Source organism: Haliotis rufescens, unplaced genomic scaffold, assembly GCF_023055435.1.
Source record: "Haliotis rufescens isolate VD_foot unplaced genomic scaffold, xgHalRufe1.0.p SCAF_6, whole genome shotgun sequence".
NCBI lineage: Eukaryota > Metazoa > Mollusca > Gastropoda > Lepetellida > Haliotidae > Haliotis > Haliotis rufescens.
Window position 1 is genome coordinate 35,952,873 of NW_025964334.1, and position 26,761 is coordinate 35,979,633.

Sequence of the window (26,761 nt, forward strand, 5' to 3'; positions counted from 1 at the left end):
CCAGGAATGAAATTAAGCACCACCTTCTGTATAAATCTACATTAAAATAGCCACTTCTAAACATCATATTCTGTATTTATTACCTGACGAAATACATTTGTTTTTGTTTACAAAATGACATACTCGTATTGAACTATAACATTTACTATCCAATTGCATTTGTTCCAATGGCAAGAATACTGCTGTGCAGCATCAGGTAACAAACACTTACATTTATATGCAAATTGGTGGCGTGTGGGTGCTTCTGGTAGGGCAGGAAATGCTTACCCTTTTCGCAAAAACCTGGTGTCATAACTGATTTTTAGTGATCCATTCATACAATTTTTACTTCTATTTTGTCCCTGATGAGATCTATTTCGTCGGATAAAGACTGATTATTCTGTGGCGTTGATGTTTTATACAATATTGTAACAATTCCATGGCAATATGGATGGTACCGGTAGGGCAGGAAATGCTTACCCTTTTCGCAAACACCTGGTGTCATAACTGATTTTTAGTGATCCATTCATAAAATTTTCACTTCTATTTTGTCCCTGATGAGATCTATTTCGGTGGATAAAGACTGATTATTCTGTGGCGTTGATGTTTTATACAATATTGTAACAATTCCATGGCAATATGGGTGGTACCGGTAGGGCAGGAAATGCTTACCATTTTCGCGAACACCTGGTGTCATAACTGATTTTTAGTGATCCATTCATAAAATTTTCACTTCTATTTTGTCCCTGATGAGATCTATTTCGGTGGATAAAGACTGATTATTCCTCGCGTTGATGTTTTATACAATATTGTAACAATTCCATGGCAATATGGGTGGTACCGGTAGGGCAGGAAATGCTTACCATTTTCACGAACACCTGGTGTCATAACTGATTTTTAGTGATCCATTCATAAAATTTTCACTTCTATTTTGTCCCTGATGAGATCTATTTCGGTGGATAAAGACTGATTATTCCTCGCGTTGATGTTTTATACAATATTGTAGCAATTCCATGGCAATATGGGTGCTACTGGTAGGGCAGGAAATGCTAACCATTTTCGCAAACACCTGGTGTCATAACTGATTTTTAGTGACCTATTCATACAATTTTCACTTCTAATATAGCACCATGGCTTTTAATAAAAATTGATATGGTCAGGCGTGAACTGTCAAATCTTGAAAGTGTAACAGATGTGGTTGTCCACTGCTACTGTTAAGTCACATAAGGCACAGGAGACCTCATGACAAGCTAGGCGGACTACTGTATGTACCAGACACTATAGGACAGCTCGGAACATACAATGCTCCATCTTCCCGAGGCAAAGGAGTTAACTGACTATAAAAGTCCAGTTTCCACCCTTGCCAAACTAGGCTGGTATTATGGAGTTACATTTTGTCTGGACTAACGAGTCTATGCATAGTCCAATCAAAATCGCACACCGAAATCAAAATCCAGTTCGTAAACTGTCATGCAGATTTTGATCAATTGCAGGATTGGCAAAGCATGTGCATCGCCAATTCGTTGTCAGCAGATATTTTCCATATCCTTTCATGTTTTTAATCAAGGTGCTCACATGATTTGATGTATTTGGCGATGTAAGACCCGTTTTATCACAATATAGATCTTGATTATTGATCAGATTGTCCTTACTGGGCACAGGGTTTCGTGGTTTTTATTTACTGATTGTGGTACATTGTATTCCAATAGATACCTCCCCACCCCAATGGAATTTAAAGGGAGACCTCTGGAGTTTAACAGGCAGTCCTTGCAAACTGTAAAGCCACTTTCTTTGTCTGTAAATTGAATATTTTTTAGTAATATCAATCTAGACCTAGACAGAAGATTGTCCCCAGAGAGTGGAACCTCTCTTTAACACTGCACCATAATGGAAGTTTTACATTCTTCATAATTGTTGCATTGTTCTCAGAAAAAAATCATCATTACTCGGACACAATTCGAGTCATGCTTAGAATTTTGTGCCAATCAGCTGTAGTGCTCAACTTGCTCAATGCCTGTATGGAGAATGTACGTCTCATGGAGATTACCTTTCATGGTCACGTTCAAGATTATTGCACTTATATAGCGACGTGCATGCACATGTGTCTGTGTGTGTGTGGCTGCTTGTACTAGTCCGGACTGATGCCGATTTATAGTGCTAGCCCACTGCCATTTAAGATGAATACCCCACTCAGACACAGTATACTGACTCCGAGCCGACCAGTCCTTATTTTAGCCCCTTAATGTCGAGCGTCAGACAGGGTAACAACAAGTACCATTTTTTAACGTCTTTTGGTATGGCGCGGCCGGGGATCGAACCACGAACCAAAGCTCTCCGGGCGGACACTCTACCACTAGACCACGGAGCGGTCAGTCACCCTCAAACCTTAGCTCTCTGGGCGGATGCTCTACCACTAGACCATGGAGGCGGTCCTACCTCTCATGATGAATTATAGTATGCATCTTAATGACCACATCTGTTACCATGGTTACTGTAATTCACCAAATATTGAGAAACAAAGTTCAGGCAGTCATTCATAACATCCACACGACTATGTCACAAATACAGCATCACCAGTATACTCAATCACGTAAGCACATTGTAGCTTGCACCATAGAAAACTTCGCTTCGCATAAATTCTCAAAAACAAAATTTAAAAAATACAAATAAACAAAACATAATGAGTGCTATGTACAACTGTGTAATACATATATACATCTTTTACATATGTGTGTCATGCTATCTCAACATATGGAATTCTATCACTTTGGCAAAAATGAAAACATCTGGCAAATCATATATACATATGCTAGATTGAAATTATGGACTGGACGATCATGAAATCACCTGCAGCAGGGGTTAAAATAATAATATCTTTGGACAACAATACAATATGTCTTACAACAAAACAAAGAGTATTCAGGATACATTGGTGTAGCTTTGTGGTATTGAGATGATATATACTTAACAAAAAAAATTAGGGATCATGAAATAATTCTTTTCTTAATCATCAATTTCATTCAAAAACTTTTAACATTATAACAAATATATTCATAATCCATGAGCTTTTTTGTTCGGTATATTTGCCAAGGAAAAGAAGCAGCTAAACTCAATGGCAGTTAACTTCTCACAGAAAGAGATTCAAAGCTTACCGTAGACCTAGGGCCATCTACCCGCGGCAAAGGTGTTAACTGATTTTATAAGAAAGTCCAGTTTCGACCCCTTGCCGAACTAGGCTGGTATTATAGATTACCGGTACATTTGGGCTGGACTAACGAGTCTATGCATAGTCCAATCAAAATCGTGCAACAGAATCAAATCCAGTTCGTAAACTGTCGTGCAGATTTCGATCGAATGCAGGATTTGCAAAGCATGTGCACCACCAACTCGTTGTCAAGAGATATTTTCCAAATCTTTTCATGTTTTTAATGAAGGTGCTCGCGTGATTTGATGCTTTTCGTGACGTAAGACCCGTTTTATCACAATATAGATCTTGATTATTGATTAGATCGTCTTGACTGGGCGCCGCCATTTTATTTAAAGCAAATGCAAGTGATATGACAGGTGGAATCTGATTGGTCCATAGGAGAGGCTTGGAAAGGACATAACTCATAATAGCCACTGGTGGCGCCACGATCGAGCCCAGGAATTCCAGCCGAGTTCGGCAAGGGTGGAAACCGGACTTTCATAGTCAGTTAACTCTCTTAGGTGAAGATGACCTAAGGCATGTTCAACAAAGCAACCGTAGGGTAACATGAATGTTGGAACTCACTGCACTCATTGTGACCCGGAAGGTAGATGTGGCCTCAAGGACTGTGTCTCAAAACCTGACCTGAACTTGAGTACCCAATTTCAACAGAAACATGCCAGATGATCGACATTTTGTTGTTTTATCTTGGCATCATCTAAGTTGACTTCGCTCAGACACTGAAGCCACTTCCCATCCATGTCTGCAACATGCTTGTCAGAGAAGTGAGGATGTGAGTTATCCCCCCTGGTTGTGAGTCCCTCTAAACCCTGCTTGTGCTTGGGTAGCTGTCAAAGCCCTAACACTGACACAGACTTAGATAGTCTGAGAAGGGATTTTGAATAAGTATGGTTGCACGCCGCTTTGGGCAATATTCAAGCAATATCACGGCAGGAGACACCAGAAATGGGCTTCAAACATTGCTCCCATGTTGCGACCTTGAAAAATATTATATAACATTTATTTATTATGGGTTTAGGTTTTGTATTAGGAGGAATGATATTCAATACTTGTGTTCACAATGAGTAAGGATATTTTACTGCTAAATATCATTATCTTTTTGGTTCCTAGTTTTAAAGAAGTGATGACACAATGTTACACAATTGAGGGGCAACTTATTGATTTTATTGAGTCAAATCTGAGATCCATGATAGCACTGGGCTACTGTGAGATCAATCTGTTTGTAGCAAAAATGTACATAAGCAGGATCCAGTTGATGTTTTTTGTGTGATGATTTTACTGATGAGGCATGAACACTTGAAACTGATAAACTGATTATCAGTCATTTTGCTGAAAGTGACGATGAATGTTTTTTGAAGTGAATCACAACCCCATACAACTATAAATAAACATTTCATTGCATGATGCTCATGTGGCAGTGTGGTGTGGGATGAATCAGTTAGTCGACTGTCGTGTTATATTGTCGGAACGTCTTCACCAGAACATATGACACCCTGCCCTGTCACAATAAAGTCATACATACATTACCTTTGGTGTCTTTGACATAAAAAGCCATGAGTGAGTGATTTGGTATTACACCTTTTATATTATAATATTATAATATTCCAACATCACAACAGAAGTAGGCTTCACACATTGTACCCAAGTGAGACCGAAACCAGGCCTTCGGTGTGATGAGCGAACACTTTAACCACTAGGCCACACCACCATCCTTAAGTAAGCCTTGAAACCTGACTGACCACCCATCTCATAGTGAGTGAGTAAGTGAGTGAGTATGGTTTTACGCCGCTTTTAGCAATATTCCTTCAATATCTCGACGGGGGACACCAGAAATAGGCTTCACACATTGTACCAATGTCGCCCCTCCCATAGACCAGCAATGGACAATCAAACTAAGAGTGACTGAGTGAGTTGGGTTTGATGCTTCCATCACCTATACCAGACATTGGTCCTTCTTAACCACGTAGTGTGTCGTTTACACTACATAACAATTACAAAAGTAGCCAAATTCTACGACTATTACAGCTAAATGTATAATTCAAGACTAGAATTTGCAAAATGCAAACATTGTTGACAAATATGGAACATATCCAAAAAAAATCTCTTCCTGAGTTGTTTATGGTTTAAACATCTAGGAATGCTATTTTCTTTGTTTCATAGTGGTTACCATGGTTACAGGTTGGTCTTTCAGATGTAAACAGCCACATTTGGCTGCTTTTTTCTTAAACAAGGATAGATGTACTGCTTATTTAAAAGAAACAAGTCTGAAAAAAGAAGAAGAATATTAACAAGGTTTCTACTAGTTTTGGTTTTATCAGGAATAAAAAAACAAGATGCCAAACATAATTGGTGTTCATTTTTGGTATTTATACATTTTTTTTAGTTTTTATGAACATATCAACATGATCAAATTACAGCAGGACTCATTAACCAGCATTGTAAAATAATAACTGATTCTAGCCCAATAAAACACCTTAAATATTGGTAAACTTGGTACCTATTTCTAGGATGCCATTTTGTAAGCACACACTGAAGATAGGTTTTAATTGAACAAAATAATCATTCTGGAATGTGGTACATAACAGGTAAACCTTGCATGTTTTCAATTTCATTAAAAAAAACATACTTTGAAACAACTGAACTGAACACATGTTCCAGTAAAACACATTTGATATATACTGGTTCTACATCTATAGCTGTGGATGTGTGTGTGACTCAGATGTGGAGTTTCTAAGGGAAATAACCCTGCAAGCCTAAATGCTGGATTCGAGCACCAGAGGGAGCCTCCATCACTGAAGAGTGGGACATCAGTGTGTTAGAGCTGGCTGATGACGGGCGTCAATCATGTCTGGAAAGAAGGATACAATCAATCATTCTCTCTACGTGAATACTAAATGTCAATCAAGTAAGGTGAGTTGTTATATATTTAATGTGATTAATGACGATTAAGTGATGATGATGATTCAACACTAAATAAAAGCGACAAAACACTTTCCATAATCACATGAATATTTTTCGCTGTAAGCCGAGTCCATTACACGATTAAAACTATATCATAAGCATATGGTTAATTGTTATGTTATGTGTATTGTACATGCACATGTTTGCTGAAAAAGAGTCCGCCCCCGTGGTCTAGTGGTAGAGCGTCTCCCCGGAGAGCAGAAGGTGGAGGGTTTGATCCCTGCCTGGAGAGCTAAGGTTCGAGGGTGACTGACCGCTCCGTGGTCTAGTGGTAGAGCGTCCGCCCAGAGAGCTAAGGCTCGAGGGTGAATGACCGCTCATGGTCCTGTGGTAGAGCGTCCGCCCAGAGAGCTAAGGCTCGAGGGTGACTGACCGCTCATGGTCCTGTGGTAGAGCATCCGCCCAGAGAGCTAAGGCTCGAGGGTGACTGACCGCTCATGGTCCTGTGGTAGAGCGTCCGCCCAGAGAGCTAAGGCTCGAGGGTGACTGACCGCTAATGGTCCTGTGGTAGAGCGTCCGCCCAGAGAGCTAAGGCTCGAGGGTGACTGACCGCTCATGGTCCTGTGGTAGAGCGTCCGCCCAGAGAGCTAAGGCTCGAGGGTGACTGACCGCTCATGGTCCTGTGGTAGAGCGTCCGCCCAGAGAGCTAAGGCTTGAAGTTCGATCCCCGGCCGTGTCATACCAAAAGACGTTAAAAGATGGTACTTGTTGTTTCCCTGCCTGGCCCTCGGCATTAAGGGGCTAAAACAAGGACTGGTCGGCTCGGAGTCAGTAAAATGTGTCTGAGTGAGGCATTCATGTTAAACTGCGGCATGGCATCTCAGTGGGCTAGCACTATAAAATTTGGCAGTCTGTACTAGTACAAGCAGCCACACACAGACAGTCACACACATCGCTATATAAGTGCAATAATCTTGAACGCGACGTTTAAGACCCACCTCACCTCACTATACTGCTAAAAAAAGGGTAAGTGCTTCCTGCCCTACTGGTGGCACCCGAAACAAACAAGCCTGTACCTACCTGCGATGATTCTATGCCATGGTAGGGTGATGTATGTAAGGTAAGCGTTGAGGGCCACACTACTAGCTCGCTTCTGTTCCTTGAACCAGTGCCATGCCTGACCAAAGGACTTGCCCCAGAAACCATTGTACTGATCCAAGTTGGTGTTTAACTCTGCAAAGAAACACTGGTGTGGTGACTGGTACACTAACATAAAGAGGGATACATGGTACAAGTGAGTCAGGACGTGAGTGATGCACACACTGTAAACACCCAATCTCCTCTTACAGCAGCTCTCGGATGCTGGGATCTTTATTCTCTTCGAGCATCCCAGCAGTGTGTACGGGTCACCAGTCTCATGCTACAGATGACACGAAGATCATGCAACATAAGACATGCTTTAATCTGGACATCATTGCCTCCCACCTCAGACAAGCAAGAAAGTAAAGCTATGTTGGCTACCACTACCCAGTAAGAGAAGCCATGTTGGCTACCACTACCCAGTAAGAGAAGCAATGTTGGCTACCACTACCCAGTAAGTGAGGCAATGTTGGTTACCACTACCCAGTAAGACAAGCAATGTTGGCCTACCTACTACCCAGTAAGTGAAGCAATGTTGGCTACCACTACCCAGTAAGAGAAGCAATGTTGGTTACCATCTACCAGTGAGAGAAGCCATGTTGGCTACCACTACCCAGTAAGTGAAGCAATGTTGGCTACCACTACCCAGTAAGAGAAGCCATGTTGGCCTACCCACTACCCAGTAAGTGAGGCAATGTTGGCTACCACTACCCAGTAAGAGAAGCCATGTTGGCTACCACTACCCAGTAAGAGAAGCCATGTTGGCCTACCCACTACCCAGTAAGTGAGGCAATGTTGGCTACCACTACCCAGTAAGAGAAGCCATGTTGGCTACCACTACCCAGTAAGAGAAGCAATGTTGGCTACCACTACCCAGTAAGTGAGGCAATGTTGGTTACCACTACCCAGTAAGAGAAGCAATGTTGGTTACCATCTACCAGTGAGAGAAGCCATGTTGGCTACCACTACCCAGTAAGTGAAGCAATGTTGGCTACCACTACCCAGTAAGAGAAGCCATGTTGGCCTACCCACTACCCAGTAAGTGAAGCAATGTTGGCTACCACTACCCAGTAAGAGAAGCAATGTTGGCTACCACTACCCAGTAAGAGAAGCAATGTTGGCTACCACTACCCAGTAAGAGAAGCAATGTTGGCCTACCCACTACCCAGTAAGAGAAGCAATGTTGGCCTACCCTCTTGTAGTGTGCCTGCCTCCACTTCATGGCATCCATCGTCAGCGATGGTTTCTACATTTTCTGTTTCTGATTGCGACTTCTTCATCCCAACTGCTCGTCGAAACCCGCCGCGCATCAGCGAACTGAACCCTGAGCTGGGATCACTCATTCTCCTCTGTGCATACTGGTTTTGCTGGGGGAACACAATTCATTCCACATTAAATGTAGATCAGATTCTGCCCTACATGTTCTTGCATGTTTGACAGAAAAAGATTTGATTTCTGTTTCAGCTTTTAATGTGTTTAATTCAGTGCATTTATTATATGTTAAGAAGGCTGCTGGTTGTGATCTAGTTTGATGAATTTAGGATTTGTTGAGTATACAGAGCCTCTCCTCTATTTGATGAAATACCTGAGTGAGTGAGTATGGTTTTATGCCGCTTTTAGCAATATTCCAGCAGTATCACGACGGGGGACACCAGAAATGGGCTTCACACATTGTACCCGAATCGGGAATCGAACCCGGGTCTAAGGTGTGACGAGTGATCGCTTAAACCACTAGGCTACCCGACCGCCCTAGACGAAATAAACTGAGAGAGGTTATGTTAATCATGTGAAACCAGGTGTTTTGTCTATTAACACAAAATGACAAAGTGAGCTCACCTGATCATCAAAATCATCTACAGGAAAGTTTTCCATGTCTGGTGTTTCTGGTCCTGAACCCTTGACCCGACTCACGGCCATCTCGGCGTGACCTTTGCCCTGTGGACCCCTCATGCGCATGTACTCCACACGCTTGTGACCTTTGAACCATCCTAATGACATTCGCTGGACCATCTTTGACGTCAAACTTATCTGAAATGACAGCCATGAATATCATCAAACCAACTCTCAGGTTCTTGATGATCGGCACAAGAAGACTGAAAGATGAGTGAGTGAGTGAGTAACGTTTTACACCGCATTTATTACTGCAAATCGTGAAATTAATGCGTCTCCAAAAGAATGCGACTGCTGGTCCCAGCCAAAAATGCGACTCAATATGAACGCGATACCCCCCTTCATTTCAAACATCAGTGGATTTGTGTCTAAAGAAAATGTTCTCTGTCAGGTTTTAAGGAGAATCCCTTTTAATCCAACCTTACATTAATCCAATCACACACCAAAAAGCACCGCTTATTAGCGCTGAGTAGAGTACTACCGCTACAACAATACATGCGCGTTGGATCATGTCGCAAAGAACACTGTGTTGCGTGGGTGGCGTCTGTCTGGACTTGCAGTTGTGATTAGTGATGACATACGTGAGTAGAACTCTTGTCTTGACCCAGCAGTGACAATTCACAGGATGTAATTAGCATTTGAATGACATTGTTTACATACTTGTTACAAGTGGAAACAATAAACAGTGATGTGGAATACATAGTTCTATGTCTAAGTTGGTGTTTCTGCTATCCAAAATGTCTTACTGTTGATATAAATGCGATGCTTAATAATGCGAGAAAAGACCACTCGCATTTTTTCGCATTTAATTCACGCTTACGTTAATTTCAAGATTTACAGTATTTATTGCTTTCCTGCAATATCATGACGGGTGACACCAGAAATGGGATTCACACACTGTATCCACATGAGGTATCGAACCCGGGCCTTCGGCAAAGAATGAAAAATGAATAAGTAAGGTTTTCGTATGGACATAAACTGAATGGGCAATATCCGTCCACCTACCCGTGCATCGTACACTCTCTTGAGTGACTCGTATTTGACAGAGCCCTGGAATATAAGTCCCTGGAAGGACCCGTCCTTGTCTGTTGCCAGCAACTCCACAGCTATGTTCTCACTGTCCCGAATAATGATGTCTTGAAAGGCCTGGAAGAAAACGTTGAAAATGTTCAGTCATACTCAGCAGCTCACCTGGTCCTAACAAATCTGTATAAACTTTCACAAATGAATCAGTGAGTGAATGAGTTGGGTTCAATGTTGCTTTGAACAGTATTCCAGTTATATCACGGCGTGTCAGCTTATTGTGGGAGGAAATCCCGATTTGATGCAGGTCTCAGACGTTTACCACTTTATCGATACCATCAAACATGGGTATGGTGCTGACAAACCTCGAAACATAATTGACCCAAACCGGGATTCAAACCCATGATCATAGGTTCCTGGTGTTGCCAAGGGACACAACTCTGCACAGCGAATGGCAGTGGCTTAGACGACTTGGCCACCATTGCCCCCAAAAGAATCAGAAAACAGATGATCACACCAGATGACCTGGTGTTGCCAAGGGACACAACTCTGCAAAGCGAATTGCAGTGGCTTAGAGGACTTGGCCACCATTGTCCCAAAGGAATAAGAGAACAGATGATCACACCAAAGAGGCACCAATACATGTAAAAAACCAAAAACACCTGCGCAATGGGATTAATACATAACTGTGATGCCGTGAATCACTGACATACCAATGTATTGCAAATTGACACCTCACAATATGATACAAACACCCATCTATTGACTTATGTTCTAATTCTGATTCAATTTTCAAAAATTACACCAAATCCGATTTAATATCTTAATTGGTCTGATTTGAAGATCCAACGGGAGTCGAACATCAGAGTAGTGTAACAATGGTCAGTCCAGGTAAGCTTACATGCTAAGAATGAATAAAATTCACAGGCTTTTTTGATTGTTTGTTTGCCGTTTGACGCAGCACTCAGCAGAATTCCAGCTATATGACGGCGGTCTGTAAATAATCGAGTATGGACCAGACAAGTTATTAATATCACGAGCACCGGTCCACGCATTTGGGATACAATGACATGCATCAACCAAATCAGCGAGCCTGACCACCCGATCCCGTGAGTCTCCTCTCACAACAAGCAAAGTGCTTTTATCCACCTCTTACGACAAGCATGGGTTGCTGAAGACCAATTCTAACCTGGATCTTTAAGAGGTTATAGAACTCTGTGACAAAATATGAGAAAATCATGTTCTGTTTTCATGATTGCCTAATGGCTGCAAAGACAGATATCATGCCATCTACAGCAGGCCTGTTATCCAGTAAATCAGTCTCCAATCTATGATGACAAATACTCTGGACCCATTCTACTTCCATTGCGGAAGTGATGTCACCAGCTCCATCTTCTATATCACTAAACTGGCAAAGAACTTCTCCTTCACATGACCTTGAAATCATCAACCAATCAGAACGCCTCTTCTGAACACAAATTCAGCGTAGATCTACATTCAAATTCGTGCCTCGAGCCAAGAGCCACGAGTCAGCCCATGATATATTAAATCAACTCAATTGTTTTTTTGTAGCAGGAAAAGATGTTATCATAAGTACCAAAACAGGGGCGGGAACTTGTGATGTAACAAGATGTTGGGTTGTATTTAAGATGGCAGAGATTTGAGTGGAGGAGTGAGTGAGTTGGGTTTAACGCCGCTTTTAACATTATTCCCATTATATCACGGCGTGTCAGCTTAATGTGGGAGGAAAGCCTGAAGTGATGCAGGTCTCAGACGTTTACCACTTTGGTGAAACCCACGAGCAGGGGTATGGTGCTGACAAACCTAGAAACATAATTGGGGCGAACAGGGATTCGAACCAACAATCATAGGTTTCTGGCGCGCCTAAGGGACGCAACTCTGCACAGAGAATCGCGGCGCCTTAGACGACTGGGCCCCCTTGAGTGGAGGAATAATAACAGGCTATTTATATTGCTCATATTTCCACAGCGCTCAGGGGCATGCTCAAAGCACTATTATTACCCCGGTCACTGGATCAGTGTACACTCGGGAATCATTCTCAGCTCCCTGGGGAGTATACAACACAAGCTGCCTGCTAGGCGCTAGAAGGTTTACAACCACACTGCCATCTCATCCTACCGGGTACCCATTCACTGCTGGTTGAACAGAGGCACATTTCAACAAAGTCACTTGCCCAAGAAGACACCACATGTTACATGTGCTTCAGTGTGGGGCGGGACCGAAGCCCTAGAAACTCTCAGGAGCCAAGCTGCTGAAGTGTGGTCACCCATCAAAGGACTCTCCACAACCGATGTTGCTTAACTTCACCTGATTTGTGACCTGTGCACACCAGGAAGCAGCACTGGTGATATATTGTGTCAGTCATGGAAGGTCAGTGTAAAGGGCAAAGGGTATGCAACATAAAAATTGGGATAAGACTCACCGGATAGACGAGGATGGTCAGTTAATGACATCATAGAAATAAAAAATAGGAAACAGTCCCTGTTCTTACCTCTTCAAAATTATCGACTGTAAAGAATATATTTGGATATGTGATTTCTTCTTCTGTTCCCTTACTATCCATTCTACGCCGACTCGGAGAAGGGTAGACGCGCTGCAACACACAATAATGCCATATTTTTATTTGGACACAATATCTTGACTGACAACAGAAGAAAGTCAAGAGGATATGAATCAATGAATATTGTCTTATGAACCTGGGTCATGGACGTCATTAGTTCAAAGCATGATCCGTGTTCCATGCTGTCAGGACTCAAAGGGAGACTACTCTCCACGATCAAGTGCTCAAGGTCTAGACATTGTAAGAACGGACTTGTGTCAAATTTAGACATTGAGAATTCTTGTACCTTGTACAACACAAAGTTTCAGTTCACAGGCATTTAAAGCGTCTTGGGAATTAACAGTTTGCTAGGGCTGCCAAATAACTCGAGAGCAGTCTTCCTTTAAATTTGCATTGTCGGTTTTACATCAGTAATGACTTAAAATAAATTTGCTAGGACTGCTTAACGACTTGAGTCTACTCTCCCTTTAAGTGGCAAGGATTGATGACAATCACCCAGGTGATATATAAACAATCTTATCCAAGTGTCAGTTGATATCAAATATATCAACAAAGGTCAACTCCTTGCCAAGCCCCAGAGTTTTAAACATTTATCAATTCGTATTGATGTATATGATATCAAAACATGAGGGTGAAATTCTATTTAATATTAACAATCATTCTTCAAATGTTCCACTTTTTTTAACAGTAATAACCAGTGTCTTGAGTGTAAAACAATCTCATTAAAATCAGATCTTAGTTCTCGCTACCGCTAAAGAAAGATCTGAGGACATCCCATTATGGGTAACGTCAGACCGACCTCGCACAAACTCTGACTGACCAATGTAATGACCAATCAGAAGGCAGCTTTCTCGTGCTTTGCGGCACTAATTTCAAATTGGCGACTACGCTTCGAAACATATTTTGACAAATTCTCGATTATAAATTTGAAAACTAAACAAAAGAACATTCTGGAATGGCTAATAGATGGTCTAGATTGTATGGATTCAGTCGTTAAACCTGTATATATTGTTTGGAACTTTATTCTGTGTGCTTCAAAAAAATTTGCCGATTGTTTATTGATCTTGTTGGTTATTTACTGATTTCACAATTTAGTTCTGTAGGTACCTATTTCTGGGTTAAGCTTCACGTTTCAACATAGCAAGCATCATAGTTAGGAAAATAGGTTCCTGGAACCATGACTAGGGCTCATGGCTGTGCTTAAGGACAAGGTAATTAAACAAGGTCACTAAAATATGGCCACTCAACAAGGTCATTAAGCAAGGTCATTGAACAAGGTCATAATTGCCACTCAACAAGGTTATTAAGCAAGGCCACTAAACATGGCCACTAAACAAGGACGTCAGCATGTACTTCTAACCTGTGTGAACTTCCTGAGTATCTGCAGGTTCTTCTCATCAGTCCTGGTACACACAGCACATGTGACCCTGTACACAAACTGCAGGGGCAAACAAAGGAGGAATGAGTGGAATAATAGTTTATATTTTACAACAACTTGTATATATATATATATATATATAACACTTATCCTATCTCCAGCAATATCTAGGCGGGAGACACCAAATATGGGCTTCACACATTGTACCCATGTGGGGAATCGAACCTGGGTCTTTGGCGTGATGAGTGAATGCTATAACCACTAGGCTACCCCACCGCACTTATGCAGGGATGACTCGGTGGGAGTTTTTCGTGTGAGATAGGATAAGTATTATAAATATACAAATTATTGTAACGTTTATGAATTTTTAAAACTTACCCTATCTCTCACTTTGCATTTATCCCATGGTTGGAAGGAGGGGCGCAGATACCCTAGCCTGAAACAGACCTCAACCGTACAGGAGGAAGCTGGTCCTAGAACTATGATCCAATCAAAGACTGTCACATTATTTAGGCTCGTTCTGACGAGGTATTGTGTTTGGGTTGCTTCTAAAGAAAACCTTTGTGCTACTAAGACAACCATCATGAGTTCAGGTAACTCATGCATTTTGTGTCTTCGCACAGGACACAGTTCTAAGGAACGGTTGCACAGCATGGTACAAGGACGAACCCGTTCGGCCATGACTTGTAACCTCCCCTGGATGCAAGAGAGAACAACCTGTCCTTGATTCCTCTCTGGTCCAGCAGTGACGTTCTTCAAACTGCACCCGCATATAGCTCTTGTTATTCACTGATATTCACCTGTTGTAAAATCATGCTGAGAAAGACATTCCATCTGATGTAACATTGACATAGGCATGTCACGACATTTACCTGATGTAAAATAATGTTGAGATAGACATTCCATCTGACGTAACATTGACATAGGCATGTCACGACATTTACCTGATGTAAAATAATGTTGAGATAGACAGTCTCTTCCCAGTCAACTGTTCTATCATCAAGAGACGGAAGCTTCTTTGAGTCACGACGGTAGACTTCTATTTCTGCCTGTAACAGAAGAAATCAACAAAAGACTCAGTGTGGTATACAATTAGTCAACCAGTGTGGTATACAATCAGTCAACCAGTGTGGTATACATCAGTGTGGTATACAATCAATCAATGCGGTTTACATCAGTCAACCAGTGTGGTATACAATCAGTCAATCAGTGTGGTATACAATCAATCAGTGTGGTATACATCCAATCAATGTGGAATACAATATGTCAAACAGTGTGGTATACAATCAATCAGTCAATCAGTGTGGTATACAATCAGTCAATGTAGTATAATACATCAGTCAGTCAGTGTTGTATATAATCAATCAGTGTGGTATACAATCAATCAGTGTGGTATACAATCAGTCAATGTAGTATAATACATCAGTCAATCAGTGTGGTATACTTTCAATCAGTGTGGTATACATCCAATCAATGTGGTATACAATCAGTCAACCAGGGTGGTATACATCAGTGTGGTATACTTTCAATCAGTGTGGAATACAATATGTCAAACAGTGTGGTATACAATCAATCAGTCTATCAGTGTGGTATACAATCAGTCAATGTAGTATAATACATCAGTCAGTCAGTGTGGTATATAATCAATCAGTGTGGTATACAATCAATCAGTCAATCAGTGTGGTATACAATCAGTCAATGTAGTATAATACATCAGTCAGTCAGTGTGGTATACAATCAATCAGTGTGGTATACAATCAATCAGTGTGGTATACAATCAGTCAATGTAGTATAATACATCAGTCAATCAGTGTGGTATATAATCAATCAGTGTGGTATACAATCAATCAGTCAATCAGTGTGGTATACAATCAGTCAATGTAGTATAATACATCAGTCAATCAGTGTGGTGTATAATCAATCAGTATGGTGTATAATCAATCAGTCAATCAGTGTGGTATACAATCAGTCAGTCAACGTGGTATGCCGTATATGCAATATTGGATGAGTAAAAAAAGAACCCTTTTTTAAAATGATCAATATTTTGCGACCAATATTTCTTTGATATGATACAGTAGAAATAGATCTGTGGTAGTAAATTTCGAACAAGCCAAATCATGATGATGACTAACTCCAAGGTAAATATATGTGAATCCATCAAAAGCATTAAAGGATTACGGAATGAATGTTGAATCACAAACATACGTACTTGTAAAGAAGCAGGTTTCCCTTTGGCACCAAGTTTATTTCTTCTCACATAAAACAGCATGTCATCTCGACTTTCATCCGGTGACGTGCTGCCATCTAAGAAGTACTGGGAGAACAGCTTGGTCCAAAAGTCACTGACATTGACCAGTTCGAAGCCAGAATCTGTCAACACAACACAGTACATTACAAGGATTACCTGTCCACAATAATGGGTTCACCTTCAGAATTCCGTACCACACATCCACCGCATAAATACATCACAGGTTTGACTTGCCAAATCACTCAGATATAACTGAACGGTTTTAGGGATTTATCTTAATCTGCTCAGGGCCCATATTCAGCCCCAAGTCTCCAGTAAATGTCAGTAAAAAGTAACTTGGAATTCAGATTTTCACTATCTATGTTTATAAAGTAACAACTAATATTGACTTTGTGGAGGGGACTTGTATTTCCAGAGTCAAAAGTAGCAGTGACTCATCCTGGTATTTGTGTATAGTTAACCATATTGCCATTTGAATCCTATTTTAAATATATTCCCCAGATGACAGTCGATGACAAATGTTTATATGAACATAACACATGTACACCATCAAAGCAAACATATATCAAATATCAACACACATCTCGATTTCTGAACTGTAATACGACTCCAATGTAGTCATCACGACAGTCATGTTAAACATATATCCATCCTCATATGATTTATAGAACTGGAACCATCAGGTCATGAGATCATGGTCATGATGCTGTTGTGCCCAACGTAGGGACAAACAGCGCCCTGTAGAAGGTTCCCTTACCATCGTCCCCGATCGTAGGATGAACTCTATTCCTCTCCTCGACTATAGAGTTGAGCATTCGCTGCAGAAGCGATTCTTTCTTCACTGGGGAGGATGGTTCACTTGGCGACGCTGCTTCTTCGTCTTCCGCCATATTTTGTCAACTACGATAATCAACTTCCGGCGAAGAGCGTTTTTGTAAACGATCTCAAAATAAATCTAACTTGCGCTTTCGCAAATAAACTGGTCTTCCTATTGCTACTTGATAACCGATCAAACATTCTTTTTCTTATCTCTTCGGCATCTTATATCTTGGAAGCTTTGCAAAGACAAAACACAAAAACGGCTTCACTTCGTTGAATGTTGTAATGTAAGGCTGAACCAAGTGGGCGTGTCCAAACTATTAATGACAAGGAAGGGAGGTTACTCTAACAACATAAGAGTTATCTCCCCGGTAATTTCCATTCGGTCGCTAGGGGGCTTCGAGCACGTTCTTTGCTTTCGTCCTTGGATTTCGTAAGTTAAACGGGTCCGAATCATGGAAGAATACGCTCGTGATCCGTGTCCATGGCGTATAGTTGACGACTGTGGTGGCGCTTTTTCGATGGGAGCTATCGGTGGCTCGTTATTCCATGGAATCAAAGGATACAGAAACGCTCCTAGTGGAAACTACAGGCGACTTATTGGCAGCCTCGTGTCCATGAAAGAGAAAGCGCCCATTACAGGGGGCAACTTCGCAGTGTGGGGTGGACTTTTCTCAGCAATTGACTGTTCAATGGTGTATATCAGAAAGAAAGAAGATCCCTGGAATTCTATAACAAGTGGTGCCCTAACAGGGGCCATTCTTTCTGTGAGAAATGGAGCAGGAGCGATGGTGGGTTCGGCCATTATTGGTGGTGTTCTGTTGGCACTCATCGAGGGAATGGGCATTATGTTTACACGATTCTCAGCCGAACAGTTCAACCCAGCAAACAGAACAGTCATGGAAGAATCACAGCCCCCTCAAGCCCAGAGTAATATATTTGGATCCTCAACACCAAATTATCAATAATGAATATATTTATTAGACCATGAACACATTCATAGCATTTTAGAGACTACTTATATTCTTATAACTGGTCTTGCAGAGTCTAATGGGGGACTTTTATGAAAACATTTTTGATGTGTTTCAAGCCGGAAACAGATCAATTGGATAAAACTTGTGCTGTCGTGTTGGAACGGACGTTAAGACTGTCACTAATGATGGGAACTGTGAAGAGTTACATTAAAACTGTAATGTTGAAGTGATGGGTTTGATATATGCCTACACTCCAATGTTTTCCACCTTATCTGAAGTGTGTTAAACATATCAACATTGACATGTAAAATGTGCAAGTGTCTGTGTATTTGTTTCAAATTTTAATCAAGAAACTGATTTTTCTGATGACTCAAGTCATTTCTTAAATTGACTTGTTTATGTATGTGACATACATGTTGTAAAGTGATACATAGAAAGCAGAAAGAGACACTGAAAATTAAAATATTTAATTGACATTGTTTTATTCTTGTTATACCATGTGCATCTGGTACTGATACCCAAGGAGATTTCACTTACAAAGCTGATACGGGTTGTAGCTTAAACAGGGGCGGTCGGGTAGCCTGGTGGTGAACGCTTTCGTTCGTCACGACAAAGACCTGGGTTCGATTCCCGACATGGGTACAATGTGTGAAGCCCACTTCTGGTGTACCCCGTCGTGATATTGCTTAAAGTGGCGTAAAACCATACTCACTCGCTGTAGCTAAAACATCACCTCAGCAAAACAGCAGCGATTCTCAAAAATGGAACCGCGCTCAAATCTAAAATAACTACAATTGCAGGGCAAAAACCACACCTTATTTCTTTTACTTTGTTTTTTTTAATAAAATCCAAGCAAATAAATAAAATTAAACTCTCATGCAAACAAGTAATTATGAAATGTTAATTATCTTAAACCCTTATGGTGCCTGGTGGTCGGCTGGCTTTATATCCCGCTCATTGCAGCTCTGTGATGATGTCTTGGTTTCAAAGACCTACACCATGTATACATTGTATAAAAACTAAAAGGTGCCGTTTTCGCCAGATGAAATCGGTGATGTTTGACTGAGGTGAAAGTTTATCCCGCACCCACAGATACACCTACACTGAGAAAACTAAGCGTACAAGTAACTTCTGTAATGCTGTGTCTGTACAAAAAACGTTTTGAGTCTACTAGCCCAAACATGGCCATAATTTTAATTACCGTATTCGAAGTAATGAGCGCCTACTGCGATATTTGCTAATATATTAGCTAGTGAACAATCCCAATTAGCACCCCTTCTGATTGATCAATGTACACAAGACTTATTTATTCGTGTATGATACATGTGTTATATGCATCCTTATTTTATGGGAAATTAAATTCTAGAAAAATATATCTGTCGTATATAAAATTTCAGGCTGTCGGCATATACCATGAACTTTACGATCTTTCAACTCTATTGTTTTTCACCAAAATAATCTAATAAGAGACCCCTATTTCTAATTTCGAGAGTGCCCTGGGCGCTTATTATGTCGAATACGGTACATTTTAGTGTTATGGTATTTTTTAACTGATCTCACCAGTTTGAACATAATTTTACTAGTCTCTGACTTCTGACTAGTGGCTAAAAGGCCCAGGCTGCACAATATATATTACATCGTCCAAATTATGTTAATGTTAGGTACATTCTCGTGTACAAATATGCATAAACAACATTCAAATCCAAATAGATATATTATCAACTCTGCATAAACAGGGGTCATGGGTGGTCCAGTCTACAGTGCGAAAGTCACTGTGCAGAGTTGCGTTCCTTGGACACACCAGAAACCCATGATTGTGGGTTCAAATCCTGGTTTGCTCGATCATATATATCTAGGTTTGTCAGCACCTTACCCATGCTTGTGGGTTTTACCGAAGTGGTAAATGTCTTGAGATCTGCATCACTTCAGGCTTTCCCCCCACATGAAGCTGACCCTGTGCTTCATGTGGCTGGAGTACTTTTCAAAGCAGCATTTAAACCCAACTCACTGCATAAATACGAGGGACCTGACCTGAGTTTTCACCATGTTCACACAAAATTTTATTTATAACATTAAAGGCTTTTGTGTGTTTCTCCCTCTACTCTGTCTTTGTGGCAGAGGAGAAATGTCAATGGCTTGACATTCAGAAGACAGATCCAGAAGGTACACTGTCGGTTCATATAGAGGACAGTTGGTATACATGTGTATTCTCTTCATTTAAAGTCAAGTCTTGGGAGGGTAAAAAGACATTTTTTAAAAATAATCTTAACATTGTGAAGGAAATTATTGATTATTTCTTGGATGTAATAATCAGGGGTGAGAATCTCCCATGGATCTGCAGATTTTTGTGACCACAAATTTGTTAAAATCACATGGCTCCCCCCTTAATACCCCCAAATTATGGACCATGCTCCATTGCAAAGAAGTATCATCTGAAAAGGAAAATATCCATTCTCATCCCTGAATAATGATGTAGAGTCTTTTCGTAATTTCTTGCAAAGTACCAATTATCTCATCCTATTGATCATGTTGAAGTCTTATGATATTGTGTGGTTCAAGTGTGGCCGTTCTCTAAGGTCACCACTATTCACAGTACAGAGTTGCGTCCCTTGGACATGCAAAAAAAACCTATGATTGTTGGTTTGAATCTGGTTAGCCCCAATGATGTTTCTAGGTTTGTCTAAGTGGTAAACCCTTCGAGACCTGCATCACTTCCAGCTTCCTCCAAAACAAACAAACTTGAGGAATGTTGAGTGTTCATGGTGAGTGACTAAGAAGTATGGTGTTTTGCATGACAGTATGAAGGACTAATTTATCACGTTTTCAAGGGAAGGATGATTGAGGATGTCTTTACATTTTGTTGAGCAGTCATGAGTCTGTAACACCTAGGATGACATTATGACATGATATACGTGTTATCTCACCGAGTCATAAGAGGCAGTGTGAGCTCTGGCAGCTTTCACAAGGACTACGATCTTGTTTATAGTACATGAATGATGTGAGAATTAGGTGAATATTTGTGATAGTTATTTGGTATTTGAAGAGTAACTGATGCTATAGTCCGTCAACCATAATTTTGGTACCCGTTCTTTTACAATTATTTTTCATTAAGCACACAGTAGTGCAACGAAAGTTACCAAATAATATTTGACGAGACTAGAAATACCAATTTTGTAATATTTCATGTCCAAATAGACTGCCTCCGTGGTCTAGTGGTAGAGCGAACGCCCGGAGACTGGAAAGTCGGGTAGCATGTGTTTGAATCCAGTAAATGACATCATGAGCGTCGATATATGCAATTCGGATACTATGACATGCATCAGCCAAGTCAGCGAGCATGACCACCCGATCCCGTTAGTCGCCTCTTACAAGTATTGGGTTGCAAAAGACCAATTTTAACCCGCATCTTCTCGGGGTCCAGCAAACGCGAAGACGTTTCCCTGTTTAGCAGACCATACCGGCCTCTTACACGGGCCCAAGGACATATATTGAGTTTAAAGGGGTATTTTGAACATTGACCGTTTTCCTTGTACACGAAAGTCATGGACCCGTGCAGATCCGGGGTAGAATAGGTATTCAGCTACCCAGGCTTGCTGTAAAAGGCGACTATGCTTGTAAGAGGCGACTAACGGGATCGGGTGGTCAGGCTCGCAGACTTGTTTGATGCATGTCATCGATCCCAATTGCATGAATTGATGCTCATGATGTTAATCACTGAATTGTCTGGTTCAGACTCGATTATTTACAGACCACCGTCATATAGCTGGCAAATTGCTAAATGCAGATTAAAAAACAAACATACAGACAAACAAACTAACGGACCAAATTTGGGATATGTGTCAGTAAGTGAGAAAGGATTCAGGTCAAATGTTAATTTCTCAACTCGCTGTTAAAATGAACTTGTCCGAATTGTACAAATCAGCTTGGTTCCTTGTACTTGATGACCACTGGAGTCACGTTATCTCCTTGAACATAAAATACTCTAAACAGAGGAATACTGAACATCTCAATGATCTACAAAACACATTCTGAAAACAACACTTTGTTTGTTCACTTCTCTCTCAAAGGAAAGGATTAAATGTCATAATCTCCGAAATTGATGTAGTGGGCTATAACTGAATGCATTGATAATGGACCATTGTCAAGTACTAATGATGAACTTGCTGCTGTCTCTCACCTGGAAATACACCTGTGAAGATCCTGGGATAGAATAGGTCTTCAGCAACCAGTGCTTGCCCTAAAAGGCGACTATACTTATTGTAAGAGGCGACTAACAGGATCGGGTGGTGGTCAGGCTCGCTGACTTGGTTGAGGCATGTCATTACGTGCCAATTGCGTGGAACGGTGCTCATGACATCAATCACTGGATTGTCTGGTCCATACTCGTTTATTTACATCGTTAGACAACAAACGAAAGTAATGTAGCCGCTCTGGGGATTTTATGACGCTTCAAAGATCGTTTAGAGTGATAGAAGCGCAGTTACAATATTACCGGACGTCTATCTATCTCGCAAACAGGATTTGAAATGCAATTCTGCTCTTTCCAACACCACATTTAACAAAAAACTGCCCTATGTTTTCTTATTACTATAGTTAATCTGCCATCCATCACATATTAACTATTGTGATGTAAAAGAATCGGGTGTTCTTTAACTCCTTTTGAGTAGTATATATTTATCCAGTGCCATGTTAGGGGTGGTGGGGTAGCCTGGTGGTTAAAGCGTCTGCTCGTTACGCAGAAGACTGGGGCTTAATTCCACACATTGGGTACATTGGGTACAATGTGTGAAGCGCATTTCTGAAGTCCCCCGTCGTGGTATTTCTGGAATATTGCTAAAAGTGGCGTAAAACCATACTCACTCACTATGTTGTTTTTTCACACAGGCGTACGCGAATGACGCTCGAGGACCGCCTCCCTTGTCTAGTGGACTCACAATGCCTGCAGCAGAATGCACCAGAGACAAATAGGATTAGTCATTAACTGTTCAAGTAACTTTCAGAAGGAAAAATGTTTTCTGTAAAAAAACCAGTTAGGGCAACTGCCCCACCCCACCCCCAGCCCCCGGCTGGCTACGGCACTGCCCCGACTGAGCGTCTACCCGGAGAGCGGAAGGTCGGCAGTTCCACGCCCTGGCCGCGTCAGAACCAAAAGACGTTAAAATATTGTACTTGTTGTTACCCTGCCTTGCACTCGGCAATAAGGGTTTACCACATGGACTGGCATGAAGTCTCAGTGGGCGTGCACTATTACACCGACAAAAGTCCGGACGAACAAACACGCACGCTCGCGCGTCGCTGTAACTGCAATAATCTTGAACGCGACGTTAACCAGATTTTACCTCACCTCACCGAAATGACCATATACGTTAGTCGCCTTTTACGAGAAGCATCGTCGCCTTTAACGCTTGTCACTCATTTTATTCTGTGCGCGCTTTTCTGCATGTATGTCATTATGCTTGCGAATAGTAGTATTTCTACTTGTGATCAATGTTATACTTGTCATGTTTATGTTGAGTGTCGGTGAGGATAAATACACCTCTGTGTTGGGTATGTTTGGGGTGTGTGTGTGTGTGTGCGTGTGTGTGGTATTATGTACGTATGGTATGTGTGTGTGTGTGTGTGTGTGTGTGTGTGTGTGTGTGTGTGTGTGTGTGTGCGTGCGTGCGTGTGCGTGCGTGTGTGTGGTATTATGTACGTACGGTATGTGTGTGTGCGTGTATTTGTGTGTGTGTGTGCGTGTGTGTGGGGTGTGGTGGGTGTGTGGGTATCTACGTGTTTGTGTATGATTGCGTGCGTAACTTTATAAGTAATTTGGCGTGCGTGTGCGTGTGCGTGTGCGTGCGAGCGTGCGTTTTCATAACCCAACCTTAACTTTAAACATTGTGTTAGTATATGTCTTATTTTACCTTATCCAGATTAGGACGTTATAATTTGCTTTTATGTCTAAGTGTCTCGTAGGCCATACCTGGTCAGATGATATATTGTATTGTTCGTGTACGTGTTTTAGTATGAAGTGTATATAACATGTGACACTATGATAAACATTATTCTCTCTCTCCCTCTTGAGACTGGTGTTGAGGGGGAAACGTACAGTGAACATGACATTTATTCCTGGCAATGGTCATACATATATCATCTTCTCGAGGCAAGTGAGTTAACAGGCTATAAAAATCCAGTTTCCACCCTTGCCGAACTAGGCTGGTATTATGGAGTTACATTTTGTCTGGACTAAGGAGTCTATGCATAGTCCAATCAAAATCGCGCACTGAAATCGAAATCCGGTTCGTAAAGTGTCATGCAGATTTCGGTCGACTGCAGGATTTGCAAAGCATCTGCACCGCTAACTCGTTGTCAACAGATATTTTCTAAATCTCTTACATGCTTTTAATCAAGGTGCTCACGTGATTTGATGCACTTCGCGATGTAAAATTCGCTTTATCACAATATAGATCTTGATTATCAATCAGATCGTCTTGACTGGGCGCCACCGTTTTGTTTGAAGCAAATGCAAGTGATACGAGAGGTTGAATCTGATTGGTCAATAGGAGAGGCATAGCAAGGACATAACTCATAATAGCCACTGGTGGCGCTACGATCGAGCCCAGGAATTCCAGCCTAGTTCGGCAAGGGTGGAAACTGGACTTATAAAGTCAGTTAACTCTCTTGCCTCGGGAAGATGTACATATTTACGAACAGAGGTAATTTTTTTCTGAACAAGCATCAATAGTGAAGAAATTGAAGATTTCTTGACTGAAATGCGGACCTGGTATTCGAACCGGTGACTAAAAGGGTTCTTGTGCACCTGAGTGACGCAACTGCAGAGCGAATTGCGGCGCCTTTGGTAGACTTGTTCCCGGATCCTCCGCTTGGTGTCGCAGCTCTTGCTCTGCTCTCCAAGGAACGAACGGGAACCAGTCTACGCCTTGGCGATTGGTCATCCTGTTCCCGGGAAATCGAAAGCCAATAATCAAGGTCTTTTACGCTCACCTTATTTTGAAAATCAATGTTGCTGTGTGTATGTTCTAAATTACTTACGTTGCCTGAAAATATTTGAAAATAATTCGAGGCAAAAATAAGCAACTATCAGACAGAAAAATATAATTAAATCTAAAATAAGTACTATTTAATACTTATAATTTTGAGGTGAAGTGGGGTTTAAAGTCGCGTCCAAGATTATTGCACTTATATAGCGACGTGCATGTTCGTGTGTGTGTTTGTGTGGCTGCTTGTACTAGTCCGGACTGATGCCGATTTATAGTGCTAGCTCACTGAGATACCATGACGCATTTTAACATGAATACCCCACTCAGACACAGTATACTGACTCCGAGCGAACAGTCCACGTTTTAGCCCCTTAATGCCGAGCGCCAGACATGGTAACAACAAGTACCATCTTTTAACGTCTTTTGGTATGACGCGATCGGGGATCGAGTCCCGGACCTTCCGCTCTCCGGGCGGACGCTCTACCACTAGACCACGGAGGCGGTCTATAATTTTGTCGTTTCCCATCAATTTATATATTACCATCTGCTTAAAAAAGACATTTTAAAAATATCTCCACAAGTCTTTTACTTTAGACATTTCAAAGAAATAATATTTGATAAAAGTACCCCCTTAGCTTCATCTCTTTCGGGGCCGTGAAGATACGGGTAGAGAAAAGGTCTTCAGCAACCCATGCTTGCCGTAAGAGACGAACATGCTTGTCGTAAGAGGCGACTAACGGGATCGGGTGTTTTGGCTCGCTGACTTGGATGATGCATGTATCCCAGTTGCCCAGATCGATGCTCATGATGTCAATCACTGGATTGTCAGGTTTAGACTCGATTATTTAGAGACGGCCGTCATATAGCTGGAATCATGCCGAGTGCGGCGTTAAACAAACAAACAATCAATTTGTTATCTCGAAGAAAATTGATTTTCAATCTAAAATAATTACTCTCTCTAAACTCAAAACTGATTAGGAGACATTGCACATGGCATAATCCAACATATCTCAATGTAACCCAAACCCCCTTCATCAAATGATATAATCAAGAAATAGTTTTTGTATAAACAGACCATTATCGAGACAAACACTTTGCCAATGAAATCATTTCTTTAAAATAATTATATATTTTCTTCGAAAGAACCTTTCCGCTTCTGCTGTTTTCATGTTGAATGATGCAAACTACATTGCCTAGGCTTTTAGTACAAAAAGCACCTAAAAATATAAATTCCACAGCCATGGCGCAGGACTAACCATTATCCTCAGCCTTGAGATATAGAAGCATCGAGTGAATACATCGCGTCGTCGTACACATCAGGTAAATGAGGGCTTGCTGTAGTTCGTCGCCCACGACGCTGATACAGTCGTTGTCGATATGGATGCCGTGTCGTCACACCACTCCCTGTCTCGAGGCGTGGTACAGAACGCTCCAGTGCCAAGGAGGGAGCGGCATCGGCCGTGTTTATCCTGTTAGGAATGCCTATATTTCATTTCCTGATTCACGGGCTTTCTTTGAAGACAATTAATGCATGAAATAAATTATTTCGATGTTTACAATTTTTTAAGAAACTCATTGTAACTGTACAAGTAATTGCTTTTTACGAAAGCCTATTTGGGTTAAATTTGAAATATGGA

General features: G+C 41.3%; 2 protein-coding genes across 2 annotated transcripts; one reads left to right on the forward strand and one right to left on the reverse strand.

Moving 5' to 3' along the window:
- Window positions 1–3,563: 3,563 nt before the first annotated feature.
- Window positions 3,564–17,503, reverse strand: LOC124148533 (uncharacterized protein KIAA0930 homolog). Its single transcript, XM_046519658.2, has 10 exons — window positions 17,106–17,503; window positions 16,310–16,470; window positions 15,045–15,149; window positions 14,083–14,160; window positions 12,654–12,755; window positions 10,124–10,264; window positions 9,065–9,256; window positions 8,421–8,595; window positions 7,169–7,321; window positions 3,564–6,035 (listed from the first exon to the last, which is right to left on the reverse strand). The coding sequence occupies exons 1-10, from the start codon at window positions 17,236–17,238 to the stop codon at window positions 5,995–5,997; spliced, it is 1,281 nt and encodes a 426-aa protein (XP_046375614.1). The 5' UTR covers window positions 17,239–17,503; the 3' UTR covers window positions 3,564–5,994.
- A 47-nt stretch (window positions 17,504–17,550) lies between these two features.
- LOC124148534 (mitochondrial import inner membrane translocase subunit Tim17-A-like) lies at window positions 17,551–18,615 on the forward strand. The gene has a single exon (XM_046519659.2). The coding sequence runs from the start codon at window positions 17,623–17,625 to the stop codon at window positions 18,133–18,135; it is 513 nt and encodes a 170-aa protein (XP_046375615.1). The 5' UTR covers window positions 17,551–17,622; the 3' UTR covers window positions 18,136–18,615.
- The last annotated feature ends 8,146 nt before the right edge of the window (window positions 18,616–26,761 follow it).

What these genes read in the sequence shown, in the direction of transcription:
- LOC124148533 (XM_046519658.2), bottom strand. Translation starts at nt 17,238, where the DNA reads ATGGCGGAAGACGAAGAAGCAGCGTCGCCAAGTGAACCATCCTCCCCA. An exon ending in CAGTCGATAATTTTGAAGAG is followed by an intron (nt 10,265 to 12,653) that starts GTAAGAACAGGG and finishes GTTTTCTTCCAG; the next exon opens with GCCTTTCAAGACATCATTAT. An exon ending in AGAGAGTGTACGATGCACGG is followed by an intron (nt 9,257 to 10,123) that starts GTAGGTGGACGG and finishes CTGTCATTTCAG; the next exon opens with ATAAGTTTGACGTCAAAGAT.
- LOC124148534 (XM_046519659.2), top strand. Translation starts at nt 17,623, where the DNA reads ATGGAAGAATACGCTCGTGATCCGTGTCCATGGCGTATAGTTGACGAC.